The 18,378-nt window shown below is 40.9% G+C and overlaps 2 protein-coding genes across 6 annotated transcripts in view; one reads left to right on the top strand and one right to left on the bottom strand.

Moving 5' to 3' along the window:
• The window catches only part of LOC137634783 (GTP-binding protein 10 homolog), an 82,838-nt gene extending 74,720 nt beyond the window's left edge, over positions 1-8,118 (top strand). For all 5 annotated transcript variants that reach the window (XM_068367317.1, XM_068367318.1, XM_068367316.1 and 2 more), the window contains exon 8: positions 6,816-8,118. In XM_068367317.1, the coding sequence (XP_068223418.1) occupies positions 6,816-7,048 (233 nt within the window). In that variant the 3' untranslated portion in view covers positions 7,049-8,118. The remainder of the gene's footprint in view (positions 1-6,815) is intronic.
• A 1,109-nt stretch (positions 8,119-9,227) lies between these two features.
• Positions 9,228-18,378, bottom strand: part of LOC137634784 (jmjC domain-containing protein 8-like) — a 117,903-nt gene continuing 108,752 nt past the window's right edge. Inside the window, exon 8 of the mRNA XM_068367320.1 lies at positions 9,228-10,434. Within this exon, the coding sequence (XP_068223421.1) occupies positions 10,351-10,434 (84 nt within the window). The 3' untranslated portion in view covers positions 9,228-10,350. The remainder of the gene's footprint in view (positions 10,435-18,378) is intronic.

The raw sequence follows: 18,378 nt of genomic DNA, 5'->3' as shown, positions 1-18,378 counted from the left end.
AGCTGGAGGTAGCCATTAGACTTCAGTTGGGAGTTGGCAACCATACCTAACCGATTAATCTTGGTAGGCTGGGGGTTGGCTATTGGGTACCCAGCCGCCTCTATATATACCCTCACAGCAGTGAGAGACATCACTTTTTATTGCAGGCATTGGATACAGAATGAAGACTCGCAATCTGAAAGGGCCCGAATCTATGGTCCAGCACCCCCCAGATCTTGATTCTTAGCAATAAACTCAAGCGTCCCATCCCCCAGTCCAGGAACAAAACTGAGTGTCACTTCCCCCATCCCCCAGTCTAGAGATGAAGCTGAGTGTCACTTCCCCCCATCCCACAGTCCAGGGATGAAGCCGAGTGTCACTTTCCCTCATCCCCTTGACTGGGTGATGTCAGACGAGAGGCTGTGAAGTTTGCTGACTCTCTTTGCTGAGGCTAAAGCGAGTAGGAACGCCGTCTTCAGAGAGATTTCGGTCAGTTGCATGGTGTAATGGTTTGTAAGGTCCTTTCAAGGATCTCAAGACGCGAACCACGTTCCAAGGAGGAGGCCTAATCTCTAACGGGGGCAAGTGATCTCATAACTCCATATGAGTAAAGAAAGCTCCAACAAAGAGGAAATATCTACTTCTTTCAGCTTAAAGGCAAGGTTTAAGACTGAGCGATAGCCTTTCACCACCAAGACTAAAAGGAGTTTTTCCTCCCGAAGGTATACAAGGAACTCCGCTATTACTGGATTGGTGGCATCGAGTGGAGAGATATTCCTTCCACGACACCAACCACAGAATACTCTCCATTTTGCCTGATACACCGAAGCTGAAGACCTACGCAAGTATCCCAACATTTGCTCCACAGCTTGTCATGAAAAGCCCTTCTGAGAGAGGAGATGCTGGATAGTCTCCACGCGTGAAGTCGAAGCGACTGCACGGTCTTGCGGAAGATGTTTACGTGCGGTTGTTTGAGTACAGTAGATCTGGTCGTGGAGGGAGTTCTTACGGTAGATCTACAAGAAGTTGCAGGAGGTCCGGAAACCACCTCTGCATGATGCCATAGCAAAGCTACAAGGGTCATCATTAGATCTTTGTACGCTCTGGTTTTGTTGAGTAGTTTTCTCATCAGACAAAACGGGGGGAAAGGTATAGAGCCTAAGGGTCCAGGACTGGAGAACAGTACAGTGGAAGCTTGCTGTTCAGAGATGTTGTGAACGGGTCTACAGTTGGGGAACCCTACAAAGTCAGGACTTTCTTGGGTATCTGACGATTCAAAGACCATTCGGAGCCTACTATCCGAGTCGCTCTGCTCAGATTGTCCGCGAGCACATTCCTCTTGTCGGGAATGAATTGAGCTGATAGAGACACCGAATGTTTTTCTGACCATGAGGATCTTTACTGCAAGATGGCATAGAGGCTGCAAATAGATACCGCCCTGTTTGTTTATGTAAGTCACTACTGTGGTGTTGTCGCTCATCAGCACCCCAGAGTAACCTACAATAGTCCCAGCAACTGTTGGAATTGATGAAGAGCTTGGTAAGCTGCTCTCATCTCTAGCAGATTTATGTGCTGGTACCTTCCTGACTCTGATCAAAGACCAGAGATAGCATGGTGCAGCAGGTGATTTCCCCCCCCCCCCCCCTTTCTTTTGATGCATCTTTGAGGAGCATCAAATCCAGGGAGGAAATAAGATTCTGGCCCCTTCGAAGGTTTTTGCCTACCATCCTCCAACTCAAATCTGTCACCTGATCCTGAGTTATAGGAACTCGGGTGTCCGGGTGATCGGAGTGTTTTGTTCCACACGGACTTCAGCTGTTACTGCAGGGATCTTATCCTGAGGCAGCCGTTTGAAACAAGACTCGGCCAACGAGAGGCTGGAAGAACTTCTTTCCTGAGGAAGGGTATGGCCACTTCTTTCAGTCTGTGTACTCTTTCGTCTGATGGGAAGATTTTCTCTTGGACAGTACAGAGGTATACCAGTCTCTGTGAAGTTTGCAGTACAGTAATGACTTTTTGTGATTTATCAGAACCCCAGGTCCTGACAAAACTCGAGAAGCATGTCCCGGTGATGAAGAAGGGTCGTCTCCGAGTCTTGCTAGGATCAGTCAGTTGTCCAGATATCTGAGAAGGCGGATAGCATTCCTGTGAGCCCAAGATGATACTAGGGCGAACACTCTGGTGAATACCTGAGAAGCTGTCGCGAGACCGAAGCATAGAACCTTGAATTGCTATGTCTTTTCCTCGTGTATGAATCTCAGATACTTCCTTGAAGACGGATGGATTGGGATCTGGAAGTATGCGTCCTTCAAATCCAGTGTGCACATGAAGTTCCTTGGACGAACCGCTTGGATGACCGTGTCTGCCGCCTCCATTCTGAACTGAGTCTGTTGAACAAACTTGTTCAGAGGGATGAGATCGATGACTAGCCTCCAGTTGTCTGTTTCACCAGAAAAATTTGACTGTAGAAACCTGGGGACCCGTCCACAACCTCTTGGAAAGCGCCCTTCTGCAGCATGGTCTGGACTTCGGCCCTGAGGACCAGCTCCTTTGCCGATCCCTTCGCATAGAAGCTTAGATGCACTGGATCCCAAGTTAGGAGGGAGAGATTGAATGAACGAGATGCGATACCCTAGGACGATCACTTCGACCGTCTGGGGATCCGCCCCGTGGAGCTGCCACCTCTGCCAGTGGTGCTGTAGTCATCCTCCCACAGGGGGTAGGTAATGAAGAATGCCATTTCTACTGGGAGGGACCACCTCGGCCACCTCCCTTCTTTCCTCTGAAGGACTTGGACCCCTTCTGTCCTTTGGATGAAAAGGGGTGCTTTGTCCTCTGAAGGACTTGGACCCCTTCTGTCCTTTGGATAAAAAGGGGGTGCTTTGACACCTTAGAAGGCCCAGAGGACCTAGAAGTTGACTGATGAGTAGAGGAAGGTACTTGCTGAGGCCGTGAAGACTGAGAAGGTCTACCATAGGTCTGTGATGTCATGCCCCTATGGAGGAGAGAATCGTTGGACGATTTCCTCCATCGCTCAGTAGCCCTCTCTATCTCTTCTGGAACAAAGAAAGATGAACCCTTGAGGGTGTTATTCCACAACCAAGAAAATTCCACTTTCGGCACACCTGTTTGTGGAACTTACCTATGACAGTATCCCTTCTCTTAAGAATGGTGTGCGCTCACAGATTTACGACGTGGTGCGATAGGAACTTGTGAGTCTGGGTACCTGACAACAGGAAAGACTCCATAGTCTTCCTGGCCGACTCCTTCGAAAGATCATAGGAGCGAATCATGAAGCTCAAGTATCCCAGCCATAGATAGAGTGACAAAGCAGCCTGCATGGCATACTTCGCACCTCTTTCTATGTTCAGGAGCTCAACTGCCGAGAGGGAGGCCTTCAGAGAGGAGGGGGTTTGAGTTGGAACACCCTTCATTAGGGACTGTACCGAAGGGTCAAGGGTCATGGTTGAATGTGGTTCCCCTTCGATCTGGTAATACTTCCTTTGTAAAACAAAAGGAAGTGGAAGGGACTGAGAGGAGGATTCTGCCCTCAAGGAACTAGAAGTTCCAGCTATCTGGGCGATAGCTTTCCTCTAGGTGGCTGTCAAACCCTTGGACCAGGGCAGAACTGCACTGGACCTGGAAGGCTTCTGGGTCTCGAATATCTCAGCAAGAATCATATCCTTTCCTTCCTGGATGGTGGAACCAGGAGTGGACAGCCTGTTGATGGCCCTTATACAGGCAAGGAGCTGCCAAAAGGTATGTTCCGACTCGTCTCTCCTGGCCGCCTTTGTAAGATTCTCATCTTCCGAGTCTAAGGGATCTTCCACCTACAAGCTCACATCTAGAGCCTGGGGTAGGTCAGGGTCGTCAACAGAATCACTGGGGGGGACCGTGTCTGTGCCTCAGCCAATCTAGCTTCCCGTGCTGCAGCGTTCTAAGGTTTCGTCTTCCTGTCCTAAGATTCCCTACGAACAGGACGTTCCTCCACGGTCTTGGAGAGGTAACTTGCGAGGTCTTCAAGGCACTTAACGAAGCCTTGCCAGTAGGAGCTGAAGGCTCCTCCTCTGGAGGAGGTACAGAAACCGAATGTTGGTCTGGAGGCACTACCTCAATTTCTTGAGAGTTGAAGGGATGGATTGCAATCTCCCTGGGTGAGCCTATGTCCGTACTCGTCCTAGGACGGATGATATTGGCGTGAGGTGGTGTTACTCATCTCATCCTTTTCTTCTTAGTGATGACCTCCTTTACCTTTACTGGCGTAAAAGGTAAGTTAGACATATTAGGATCAGAAGGAATAGGACTTTCAGCACGCAATCGGGGTAGAGGTGATCTGCACGCTCTGTCTGCCGTCGTCTTCCTTCTAGGGTCCTGACTCCCAGCTGACGAACCCCTCAAACTGATGAACCTGACGAAAGTTCCAGGGGGATCCTAGGGGTTTACTTGACTAAGACAGTTGGAGGTTGTGACGGTGTAGGAGCCACATTCAGAGCGTTCAGGAGGGTGGTCATGAAAGTGTTCACCCATGGAGGAAGCTCTGAACCTCTAGGTAAACCCTGGAATTCCGTAGGAGAGTGTCCTTTGGGTGGAACTCTAGAAGGAGTTCCAGTCGACGGAGGTGATAACCTCTGAGACAAAGCAACATGTTCCTTCGGACGCAAAGGAAGGTCCACACAAATAGGAACGTTCGTGAACCTATTAGGGGGCTCCTTGAACCCTTCTGGGAAGGGTGTCTGTCTTCCGCTGGAGGTGGAAGATACAGATCGCCGAGGAAAAGGTGTTGGTATCGCACTTGCTAGCGGTTGCGACACATCTGCTCGTGAATCGCTCGCGGAAATCGACGATTTGCTCGTGCAATAGCGAAATTCATGCGCAAAAACGTGAGTTGGTCTAACGCCTTCCTGCTGCCCCAGAGAAGCACCTACGCCCGACGAAGTTGGCAGAGGAGGCCTCCGAGTAGGGACTACTCTAGTTGGAGAATGCGTCGCAGCGGGACGCATTTCCAAGCGTTGTGTAGGCGAACGCTTTGCTAGAATTCCCCAGGCAGTGAAAGGCACTGGGGCTTTAGCTGGATGCCTGTTAGAAGAATGGTCATTCTCATCTTCAGGTCCGGTCTGAGGTCGTTTGGAAGGTCTTATTGAGGGGCTACGTGCTAGTGGACTGCGCGTACGCCTACCTCTACCTCCAGACGAGGAACGTCTAGACCTTGATCGCGAACACGCGGTTCGTGATCATGAGCTAGATTTTTGTGAATGAGAGCGTCTAGTTCTCGTTCCAGAACGGCATAGACGTCACGAATGCCTAGCTCGCAAACGTGAGCGTCAGCCTCGCGATCGAGAACGTTCTTGTGAACGATACCTTTACGAGCGTGAATGCCGCCCTTGTGAACGCGAGTGTCATCCTCGTGACCGCCGTTCTTGTGATTTAGATCACACAGATCTAGAACGCGAGCGTCTGGACCTAGGTCTAGACTTTGCTTGTGATTGTGCAGAACGTGATCGAGAAACTCGTCCTCTTGAAGAGGAACGCCTCCGAGGAGAGTGTTGAGACCTGCAGTCTCGTGAGTGCGAGGGAAAGAGAGTCGAGAAGGGCGAGGCGATGGTGATGTTCGTCCTTTCGTGCTGCTGATGGTAGGAGCGCTGGTCTCTGGAAGATCTACACCTGCAATCTGTGGGTTCATGTGGGGAGAAAGAAAAGGTTGAGGGTTAGGGGACAACGAGGTCCCAGGATAGAGTAAGGGTTTGTCGTCAGCAGGGGGCCGTTGGCGAAGCGAATGCAAACAATCATCTCGTCTACGCGTGGAAGGGCCAGGAGAAGGCGACAGATGGACCTCACACAATTCCAGAGCGGGAGGTGTCAACGGCTCTGGAGAAGGGCCCTTCCTGGGACCACGCTGAAGGCACAGCAGCTCCTCCTTCGAAGGGTGTCCCAAATCCTAAGGACAACCACACCTGCAGCAGATCTAAAAGGGAGAATGGCTCTCCAGTGGCTAGAGGAGAAGTTGCTCCTCTAGGAGAAGCAACAACCCTCCCAGTACCCCGGGGTTGCTAAGGAGTTAATGAATCTGCGCTCCTACTTGATTGTCCCTTGATAAAGCGTGAACGAGAAGGAGCTTTCAAGAGAGATTTGGGGGTGCGAGAAAAAGAAGAACGCGCTCTACTCGCCCCTAAGGGTAAATGGTCGCGCCTCATCTTCTTCCTACACCTCCCAAATTTCTCCCATTGGAAGGCAGACCACGCCCTAAACTCTGCGCAGGGCAAACCCTGCTCGCATCAACAGAAAGAGTGCAGGTCGTTCTCCAACAACGACATGTGGCACCCTCGCGCCCTGGAGAGGTTTACATGATGAAGGATAGCAAGAGAAGACACGCACACCTGAAAAGAAAAAAGAAAAATTGAAGTCTTAATGACCGTCTGAAGTAGAGTGGACATGGCTGATCTCAACTGAGCCATAAAGAAAAAGTGGCGTCTCTCACTGTTGTGAGAGTATATATATATATAGAGGCGTCTGGGTACTCCCAGCCTATCCGCTCAAGCGGTTAGGCAGGGTTGCCACCTTGCAATTAAAGTCTAATGGCAACCTCCAGCTGCCGCTGAAAGATAATCCCCATAAATAACAGAAGGGTTGTTAGTATGGGAACAATTATATCTTTTGGGATGAAGTATTTTTTAAATAAACAAACAAGGTGTGTATTTCAGATTTTGCAGACAACTTTTAAATTTAGTATACCGGTAGTTAATTGCAATGAAAAGTTTTGTTACAGTACTTAGTTTTTTCCAGATTACAATATTTATCATATTTTTTTATAACATGTCCATATTTATCTCTACTTTTAGATATCTGTAATGAGTTTCCTGAGGAAATGCAGCCTAAGAGACTGGTCAGGTTTGATGAGGTAATACCATGTTCTGCAAAATTTAACCCCGGCTCAGTGGAATACATAAAAAACCGCTTAAGAAAATTCTTAGATATTTATGACGACGAAAAAAATTGTCATTTATTAGCACAGTCGGCTGTAAAGGCACAAATAGAGGATAAACTTTTGGAGAAGAGTAAACGATTAATTTGATATAACAAGTATTCGATTTTTAGCCTTCCCAAGTGGCATTCTAAGGATAGTGTTCATTGTCTGTAAATAGTTTATTGGAAAAGCTGTTAAACGATTATAATACAATCTGTCCTTTTACATTTGCATTTCAGGAGCAATTTTACCTAATATTCCAATACACAGAAGGGTTACAAAACATAGATATAAATTCCTCCAAACTTTGGAAGCCTAGTATTTGTGAATATGAGAAGAATGTTCAAAGTGTACAAACATTTACATTCTTTTAGAAACAATAGATCCAAACTTGGAAAATATTTTCTTTAACAGTTCTTAATAAATTTTAGTCTACTTAAAGATTGATATAACCAAGAAAGAGCCTGATATCCACTTCAAAGACAAGATAAGAGTCAAAGAACTATTTATGTAAAGGCTACAAGATTGTAATCACAGTTTACCCTTGACATTCTATGTATGTATGTATATATGTGTTAGGTATACTGTCTTTAGTGCAAAATTAGATTAAAACATCAACCAACAATGATAAAATCATTACATAACTTATTTTAGGCTAAAACAAGTCCATATAGCCAAAACTACATAAAATCAAATCTTCTGACCATGTCATAAACTACAACTACTGATGTATATATTGTACGGGTATAAATAAATACTGTGAAAGTTCCAAATTCTTTCAATCAATTAGATCAACAAACAACTGAAAAGAAACTTAGAATTTTTTTACAACAAACAGTTCCACATAACCTGAAGACAGTAAAGTTTATATTTTACATTGCTGTAAGTTAGAAGAATTACACTGCAATAAATTGAATAAATTTCCCAATAATGTAATAATTGTGAATAATTTACAGTGTATAAGCAGATATATTTATTTAGAACTTGATGCAGCATACTGCTTTTGTGACCAGTGTGGTTGTGTTTTCATTGAAAATATAAAATCATTACCAGGGTCTTACATGCTGTATAGGAGATACAAGATTTGTCATCTTCACACCTTATTAATTACTGTATTCATGTACAGTATAAGCTTGATGTAATATAACATTTTATAATAAATTGTTTCTACTACAGTATTTTTATTTTCATTTTCTAAGATTTGCAAGTTTCTCCCCTGTCTTTAAAGTTAGAATTATGTTCTATTGATTTATTTTGATTTCCAAAGTTATATGTTATTTATTTCATTATTTCAATATATTTAAATTTTAATACTGTATCCTACTTACATTACAAAGACAAAAAATCTGTCAGTTTTTTACTAAAACATTATAGTATCCAACTTCAACTTGCATTTAAATGTAAAAAGCAATGAATGATAATCTAAGTAACAGTGAATGACTGGTTGTAAAAGTAAACTTAGGCCATAAAATAGAACATACAGTAATTAACAAAAGATTTTCTATGATAGCTATGTTACATGTATATTTCTAAAATATAAGATTAAAGATAATTCACACCTTAACTAGATTTGAAATTTCATTAAATAAAATTTCCACTTATTTTTTTACTTTGAACCATATAATGACAATGTGAGCTTAATCAAAACTCAGGCTGGTCCACTGTATTAACAGAGCAGCCAATAATGCTGAAATGACTAGATGAATTTAATAGACCAGAATAGGAAACCCCACAATGTAAAAACAGGAAGTTTTCAATTGGGCCAGAAGTTCACAGCCCAAATGTTTACTGATAGTAAACAACATAAGAAAATACAGAACCCCGTTTATAAATTTTCCATAGTAAAGAGGCCAAAACAGACAAGGGTTCAAAATCAAGCCTGATCACTTGTCTTCATAAATGCTGATAGCACACTTGAAAATATTTAAAAAAAAAAAGTTATTGAATATCTTTCTTAAAACACATCACCTATAGAATTTTCAGAAGGCTGGCATACAATGAAATCACAGGACAAGTCATCAAATAGTCAAACTTCTAAAAAAATGCCAAATGTAATATCTATAAAGAAAACATAGGACAGCAACATTAGTCTCAATGGCTTCATAGTTAAGCACTATGGCCCCCATTATCATAAGAAATTAAGAAAAAAAACTGGCACATCCCACTCAACTTCAATTTACAACTATAATGTACTCAGGGATGGGCAGGCAGCCTCTAAATTGCAGATATCTAAGTTGGCAAGTTAAAAAAGGTAGATGGAGACTCGAGCCAAATTATGGAATACTGTATCTGCCATGAGTTAATTTTGTAGCCAAACTATAGATTGGTGCTAGAAGTTCATTTTCAAAGTACAGTATGAGATAGGGAAATATAAGGAAAATTAATCCTGAAAACATTAAAATTTTTCCGAAAATAATTCAAACAATATACAAACTTCTTTATAAAGAAAACTCAAATGTTCTTCAACTCCTTCTAAGACTTCACAAGTAGGGAGGGGAAAACAAAATTTGTGTAATATGAGGATAAAGTAACCTTGGGAAAGGTTAAAACTGCTAAAGCTCTAGCAACATTATGAATAACAAATGAGTAGCTAAAGCAACTGATGGACAAACCATTTAATATATAAGAAAACCTGAAAGAGGAATAAGATCGAAGTAGCGAGAGTAAAGCTTGAAACAATACCAGAATGCATTACAGTGCAAAAAGCACAGAGATAATGGACTCAGGGACTCTATCAGTTGTAAAACAATAAGATTTCTAACACTACTTTTGGACTGGTAGAACAAAGTACTATAGTCATTCAAGGTATTATCAAATACAGTATGTTGCATCACCTATTATAATAGCAGAATGCTTCAATTCAAAGCATTCCAATATAGGAAAAAAACAGGAATAAATTCTTTGTATACAAGAAACAACAGAAAACAACCAAAATGATCCCATAAGTTATAAAGGAAGTCTCATAATTCTGCTCAACAAGAAAGCATGTGTATCTACATCCAGTTGAAATTTCTGAAGTACAGTATTGTAGTAGGCAAGATATAAATAGCAAGACAAAAGAAGACCTGTATAAGGGTTCAGAAAATCATGACGAAAGCCATACATGAATATTTAAACAAAAAAGAAATTTAGGCTGACAGTGAACATGATAGAAGAGTGGAAAGAACTCGTATGTCTAACCCCATAGTGATAAATCAGAAGTAGAACTGCTAATATGATGATGACTACTACTAGATTTGGACCACACACAGGTCATATTGGAGAGACAGAACCTTTATAAAAATATATACCCCATTGAAAACTAATACATTAATGAAAAATCTAAGTTTCACCTGAAATAAGGTTCCCAACCACCTGCACACTCCCACATACAAATATATAAGTACCTTTATAAAACATATAAATGACTATTACGGGCTTAGGAATGTTGAGATGAAAACACTGCTATCAATGTTCAGGGTTGCATGCCACCATTTGTCAGGAAAATAGATGATCTGAAAATAATTTTTCATTACATTAAAACTTTTATGATGTGCTAAACTACATCACCAATTTAGAACATTTAAGTGCTGGAAAGAGGCTGTAAATTGTAAATAACACCAATATAAAAATTTAAAAACAAGACAAAACTTCCAACAAAATGGAATTTTCCTGATGAAATTGGTTATTTCTGTACTTGCCTAATACAGTATTCATATTATTTTTTTCTGTAGAAGCTTCAATCTATCAATATTGAACCACAAAATTTTTTTAATTTCCCCATTTTCTTCTAATCAGTTCATGCTTTTAGTAAAATAATAAGACATCTTGCAGTAAAAAGCCAGATGTGACTGTGGTGTGTCAGTATCCTTTTCTTTTCAGTTGAAACTATTTTGTATCCTCTTGACACTTGTATCCTCTTGACACCACCAGTCACCCTCTTAATGAGAGAATGCCTTGATGAAGTCATTGAGCTTCAGCACGGCATTTCATTCCCGTGCTGAAACTTGGTGACGGGCAAGAGGGCTCTCGAACTTGGGGAAATTGCTCCCCCAGTTCGAATCTAAATTTCTCTCTTTCACATTTTTCTTTTTCTCAATATTACTTTGACCTTATCCTAATTTCATAAACTTTCTTTAGTCTTGCTTTCCAAACTCTATGAGAAAAATTTCCCTCATTATATGTGTGTATATATTATGTACATATATATTTATTATTTTTTTTTTTTCTCCTATCGCTTTGATGTTTTTACATCCATTGTAGCCCCGGTGGGGATGTCCATACATCCTTTATTGCTGCCTGCTTTGATGAGTGGGAGGAGGTATCACGGTTGGGAGGTGTTTGCATTCAAAGCTATATGTGAGAGTATTGGATGATTTCAGCCATCCCGAAGATGCTTTGGACCTTTTTGGCGGAACTATTCTCAAGTGTTGGGTCTTCGGAATCCAGGGGGATCCAATGCTTGGGGTAGGACTCTCGGCTTTTGGCCGGAAGCCCGTCATTATAGATATGGGGAGGATGATTCCATAATTTCTTGGTCTCAGTCCTAACAGGCGGGTTCAGCTTACACCTGTGCCTCTATATCTGTTTTGATGCTATCCTTCGGGTAGGGTATGGAGTGGACCATCTGGGAAGTATACCCTCATTGTGCCGATAGTGGAGAGTGCAAATTTCCTTTCCGACGTGTGATGGCCTAACATTCTCGAGCAGGTACATCAAACTTCCCTTTTCTCTCTCTTTCGTCTAATGGATTCTTTAAGGAACGAACCCCCATCCCCTGGATACGCTGACTCTCCCCCGGCACTGTTGACGACCTCTGCTAATGTGATAAGGGAAAGCTCTGTTGATGACCTCGGAACGGGAAAGGACCATTCTACTGATATTTCTAAATCAAGTAATTTGGGTAACACGAGGAAACTTTGAATCCTCCATGTTACACAAATTTCAATAGAGACAAATTATGATGATCTATGTAAAGCATTTGAATGCTATGGATGCATAAAAGAAATAAGGATGAAACTTGAAGCTGAAACTTGGGATTCATGGATATCTTATAGTAGTTATGACGAAGCACTTAGTGCAACAAGTAACTTGAATAATATTAAAATTAATAACTTGAATGCCGCGGCTGCTCTCTGCGATAAGGTACCAAAAGATTTGGATGTGTACAGGCCTGCCGATTGGTTGGAAAAAGACGCAGATTTAGTTATGCCCTCCCAGAGAAATCCAAAACCACCGATGTGGCTTATAGCTGAATCAAAGGGGGTTACAGGGAATTATTTTAAAATATGCAAATTGATTCAGAAAAAAGTAGGAACTATTGCACCAGGCGATATATCTCATTTCGGAAAAAATAGTTTCCTTATCCATGCCAAATCCAGTACACAGTCGGTAATATTGTCCAATATGAAAATAAGTAATGATGACATTAAGTTAGATGTCAAACCCCACCTAAATTTTAGCTACGGAAGGGGCGTAGTTTTTACCAGAGATCTATATGATTTTACAGAAGAGGAGATACTGGCCATGTGTCCATTAAATGTATGGAAAGTTCATAAAGTCCCAGGTACATCAATGATAATCCTTACGTTCCAGGATGCTGATGTACCTTTTCATATTATTATCGAGAACGAAAGGATTAAAGTAAGACCCTTCAAGCAGAAGCCATTGCAATGCTTTAATCGTTTTAAATTTGGGCACCCGTCCAAAGTTTGCAAAAATGAGAAGATATGTGGTATTTGCTCCAAATCTTACCATGGAAAGTGTGCACTTGGAGCCAGGTGTTTAAATTGCAGCTCGAATCACAAATCCACAGACAAGAGCTGCGAGCTATATAAGTTGGAGGAAGCTGCCCTCAACAAATCAAGCTTAGAACATATAAGTGTGACCCATGCCAAAAGACTATTAAATAAATCAAATACATATGCTAAGGCATTAAAATCAAACCAACCTAGCGCTGCCAATAGCTCAAAAAAAAGTATACTATCTGACAAAATGTCAAATAACGAGGTAACCATATTACCTCCTGAGGCTTTACCACGGTGTATTAACACTAGGTCATTGCCCATTGCTGTACAGCCTTCAGCCGCCATTGCAAAAAATAATACAAACCTCTCTCAGGCCATGTCCTTGCCTGATCTGATGGAGGTTCCACTTAAGACTAACTTACCTGATGCACCTGTTGTGGGAAAGGTGCAAAAACCTCGAATCCCACCATCTATTAATCGTAAAAGAGAGAGACCTCCATCTCTTTCTCCACCCTCCATTAGAAACGTTAAGGTTATGACATCAAATAAATTTGAGGTTTTGTCTGTTGATGTTTCTAATGAACCAGAAGATGAACTAAATAAATCAGAAATTCAAGTTGAGGTCCACCATCCACCTCAACATATACATAAAAAGAATACAAAGAAAAACACAAATGTAAAACCCAACATAACAAGACCACCTCTGAAGAAACCTACTGGTAATAATGTTAAATTAACCAGAAGATGAACTAAATAAATCAGAAATTCAAGTTGAGGTCCACCATCCACCTCAACATATAGATAAAAAGAATACAAAGAAAAACACAAATGTAAAACCCAACATAACAAGACCACCTCTGAAGAAACCTACTGGTAATAATGTTAAATTAAAAACTGCTAATGGGAAGACCTCATCCAAGATGTCTTCCAGAAATAATCCATAGTTTTCTCCTCCATTTTGCAATGGAACTGTCAGGGTTTGAGGGAGAAATATGAAGAACTTAAGCTCCTAATTCATGAGCATTCCCCCATAATTGTATGTCTACAGGAAAGTATGCTTGATTCTAACACTCCTAGTCCTCAAGAGTATGTTAGCTATAGAACACCATATAATCAACAAGCAGGGAGCCATGGCGGAAGTCTCATGTACATTCGTCGAGATGTTCCCCAAATACCCATGTCTATACGTACAACCCTGCAGGCAGTTGTTGTACAAATTGATATAGGGAGAAAATATACAATATGCTCTATGTACTTACCTCCAAATGATAATATTTTATATGATGATTTAGCAGAAGTCATTCAACAACTCCCTCAACCTTTTCTCTTACTGGGAGATATGAATGGTAGACATCCTTTATGGGGTGATGTTTTGGCCAACACAAGGGGCAATATTATCTCATCAATTGTGGAGAATGAGGATGTGGGGCTCCTTAATACAGGAGAGCCCACACACTTCCATGTTCAGACAGGTACTTTGTCATGCATTGACCTTTCAATTGCAAGCTCTAACTGCCTTCTTGATTTTGATTGGAGGACATTAGATGATTGGCATACTAGTGATCATGCACCAATCATTATAAACACCAACAAGGGTCCGCCTTTGCAAAGATCGCCACGTTGGAATCTAGACAAGGCAGACTGGGTTAAATTTTCTGAGCTAAGTGAAATCGAAGGGAGAGCAGAACAGTTTGAAAGTATTGATGATGCCATAGACCTACTGAATGGAACTCTTCATACAGCAGGAATCAATTCGATTCCCAAAACCACAGGACTATTCAAAAGATGACCAGTCCCATGGTGGTCCTCAGAATTAACAGCCTTGCACAGAGCCACCAGAAAATCTCTGACTAGATTGCGTAGACGCCGTACTGATGAAAATTTGATATCATATAAAAAGTGTAGAGCACAGTTCCGTCGTGCCATGAAAGAAGCTAGACGCCAATCTTGGGTGGCTTTTGTTTCCTCCATTAATAGTAGAACACCACCATCTTCTGTATGGAGGAAAATAAAAAAAATTGCAGGCAAATTTACCCCGAACCCACCACCAGTGTTGAAAGTGAATGGTCAGTTTGTGACTGAAGGAAATGAAGTTAGTAATGCCCTGGCTGACCATTTTTCAAATGTATCGTGCAAGAGTGTAGCAGCTCCTGGTCACCAGTACAGGAGCATTGAAGAAAAGAAAATTTTAAATTTTGCAACAGGAAGGGAAGAATCGTATAATTCTCCTTTTACGGAAAGACAACTTGATTCCGCACTCGCTACTTGCAACGATACAGCTCCTGGACCCGATGGAATTCCATATGCAATGGTTAAACATGTACATTTTAATACAAAGTTATTTATTTTAAGTATTATTAATAGAATATGGCATGATCATAGTTACCCAAGTGTTTGGGAACTAGCCATTATTTTAGCCTTTTTAAAACCTGGTAAGGACAAGTTTTTAGCAGCAAGCTATCGACCTATTGCATTGACTTCGTATTTATGTAAAATCATGGAGAAGATGGTCAATGCAAGGCTGATGTGGTACCTTGAAAAGAAGGGTATTTTATCACCGATTCAATGTGGATTCAGAAAAATGCACTCAACAACTGATGTGTTAATACGACTTGAGTCTTCTATTTGTGAAGCCTTTGCTTCCAAACAGCACCATGTGACAGTATTTTTTGACCTTGAAAAGGCATATGATACCACATGGAGATATGGTATAATTAAAACCATTCATGAATTGGGATTGAGAGGAGAGCTGCCACTATTTATTCAGGCATTTCTTTCACGTCGAGTTTTTCAAGTGAGAGTGGGGGAAACTCTATCAGAGAGTAAGTGCCAGGAAGGAGGAGTTCCTCAGGGTAGTGTGCTGAGTGTAACCCTTTTTGCACTAGCAATTAATGGGATATCCTCAGCCATTCCCCAGGATGGTCTCTCAACATTATTTGTGGATGATCTCTCAATATCATTTGCTGGCACTAGAATGGCAATGGTTGAGAGAAAAATCCAACTTTCTATTGATAAAATTATCCAGTGGGCTGACATGAATGGATTTAAGTTCTCGACAAGTAAAACTACCATTGTCCATTTTTGTCGTATCCGGGGAGTACATCCAGACCCGGATATATACATTAAAGGTCAACGGATACCATGTGCAAGAGAAGCTAAATTTCTAGGTTTGATATTTGATTGTAGGCTTACATGGGTTTCTCACTTGAAAGCGTTAAAAGCTAAATGTGTTGAAGCTCTGAATATCTTAAAAGTATTGTCCCATACATCATGGGGGGCAGACCGCAATACTATTTTAAAATTATACAAGGCCTTGATTTTTTCCAAAATTAGTTATGGTTGTGAAATATATTCTTCAGCCACCCCAAGCCGGTTAAAAATATTAGACTCGATACATCATGCAGGTATTAGATTGTCTACTGGAGCTTTTAAAACCTCGCCTATCCCAAGTCTCCTTGTTGATGCTGGAGAGTTACCTCTAGACCTTTACCGAATGTCTTCCATTATTCGGTATTGGTTTAGATTGCAAAGACTCCCTAACTCTCTAGCCTTTCAGACTGCAAGCCTTGTAAGACAAGCATCATACTTTGAGTTGCACCCAAAATCTCCTCAACCTTATGGCTTTCGGGTGAAACGATTATTAAATAGTCTGGATATAATTAGAAATAAGGTACTTCCATTCAAGGTATCATCAACGCCTCCATGGAAGTTACCAGAGATATCTTTTTGTAAATATTTTATTGGAGGTAAGAAGAATATGTCAGACCTAGAAGCCAGGTCTCTTTTTAATGAACATGTTAAAGAACATAGAGGATCAACTTTTATCTATACTGATGGCTCCAAATCTGATGATGGCGTTGGATTTGGAGTACATAGTAATGGTTTTAATTGTAGAGGTGCACTTCCTCTGACCGCTTCCATATTTACTGCCGAACTGTATGGCATATTAACCGCTATTGAGAAAATAGCGTTGGAGAAGGAGGGTAATTTTACAATTTTTAGTGATGCAAGGAGTGTCCTTCAAGCTATAGAAGTTTTTAATTCTAATAACCCTCTAGTTTTAAAGATTTTAGAATGGCTTTTTATTATTGGACGGAGAGGTATAACAGTTCAATTTTGTTGGGTTCCAGCACATGTAGGTGTGTCTGGGAATGAGAAGGCAGATTCACTGGCTAAGAAGGCTGCATCCGAGTTGCTGCCAAGAAGGTATCCCATTCCCTGTAATGATTTCTTACCTGACATCAAGAAATTGGTTTGCAAAAAATGGCAACAGCAATGGGATAGCCTAGATGGCAATAAAATGCGAGCGGTAACAAATGACATATCTCCTTGGAGGTATAATATGATGCCCCGAAAATGGGAGACGCCTCTTTGTCGTCTCCGTATTGGTCACACTCGGTTGACACACGAGTTTCTGCTGAAGGGCCAACACCAACCGTATTGTGACGACTGTTTAGTACCTCTAACAGTAAGGCATTTGTTGACCGAATGCCCCAATTATAACAACTTAGGGAATAGATATTTGTTTGAGGCTCGAGGTGAGGGTGGCAAGTTCATCCTTGCCAAGATTCTTGGAAATGATGTGTCCTACCATGTAAGTGGCATTTTTAGATTTATTTCAGAAGCAGGTCTCCTGAAAAATATTTAACTTTTATGACATTCAACTTTTATGATTTTAATTGAATACTCTTTTATTTTTTATTTTATTTTATTTTTTATTTTTGTATACATAAATTAAATGTTACTGGCGTCAATGACCTCAGATGTCAGGATGCCTGAAAACTTTAAATCAATCAATCAATCAATCAATCAACCACCAGTCAGAGTGGAGGGGGCCCATGTACAGTATATAAACATCAGGTGAGTATACAAATAACCAATCTTAATGTTAAAATGCTATTAATTTCAATGACCCCCCCATGATACTCATATGGCTATCTCCCAAACACTAATGGAGGTAGGACACCAGTAAAAGAGAAAAATAGTACAATACTAACCAGGTACAAAATATATTTGATTCTAGACTCACCTGTCTAGATAGTTGGTAACAACTCTTCAAAATACATTTGTAATGTTACTACAGATTGTTTCAAAAGAACCCTTTTGATATGCTGGTCTCCAAATTGTTTCTACATGAAAACACACACTAAATTCTATTCATATAAACCATAAAACAAATAATCAAAACTTATAATTTGTAAAAAAAAAAAAAAAAAAAACAGAAAAATTATATACTAATAGGGTTCAGAATATTACTGAATAAGGTTACATCTCTGGCTGTCACTATACTGTATGACCTAGAGTTCAGAGATTTTGATAAGTAACCCATGATTCTCTTAGGCACTGTTTAACAAAAACTGATTTGCTATGCCCCTAAAACCCTTTCCATAGGAAGATTCCTGCAAAAATTAAGAGAAGTAGTTGCACTTCTAATATTATGAACCTTAATCTTCAAGGCTTTCATAAGATTTGGATCCAACCCTTTAGAGCTTCTGTGATCAAGCCTTTAATCAGAAATAACCTGGTATGTTTTGGTCGGAGGACGAGTAGGGACCCTAACACCATAGAATAAATTAGGCACACTAACTCAACCATTCATAGCTTTGCCTAAATACAGTATTACTGTACTTGGATAAACGAATATAATCCGTTCCAGGAGCAGGCATGTAAACCAAAATAATTTTTCCCATTTAAAATCATGGAAAATCACTG

Source organism: Palaemon carinicauda, chromosome 45 (assembly GCF_036898095.1).
Source record: "Palaemon carinicauda isolate YSFRI2023 chromosome 45, ASM3689809v2, whole genome shotgun sequence".
Lineage (NCBI taxonomy): Eukaryota > Metazoa > Arthropoda > Malacostraca > Decapoda > Palaemonidae > Palaemon > Palaemon carinicauda.
Note: the sequence above shows the minus strand (reverse complement) of the source record. Positions and strands in the feature narration are given on the sequence as shown.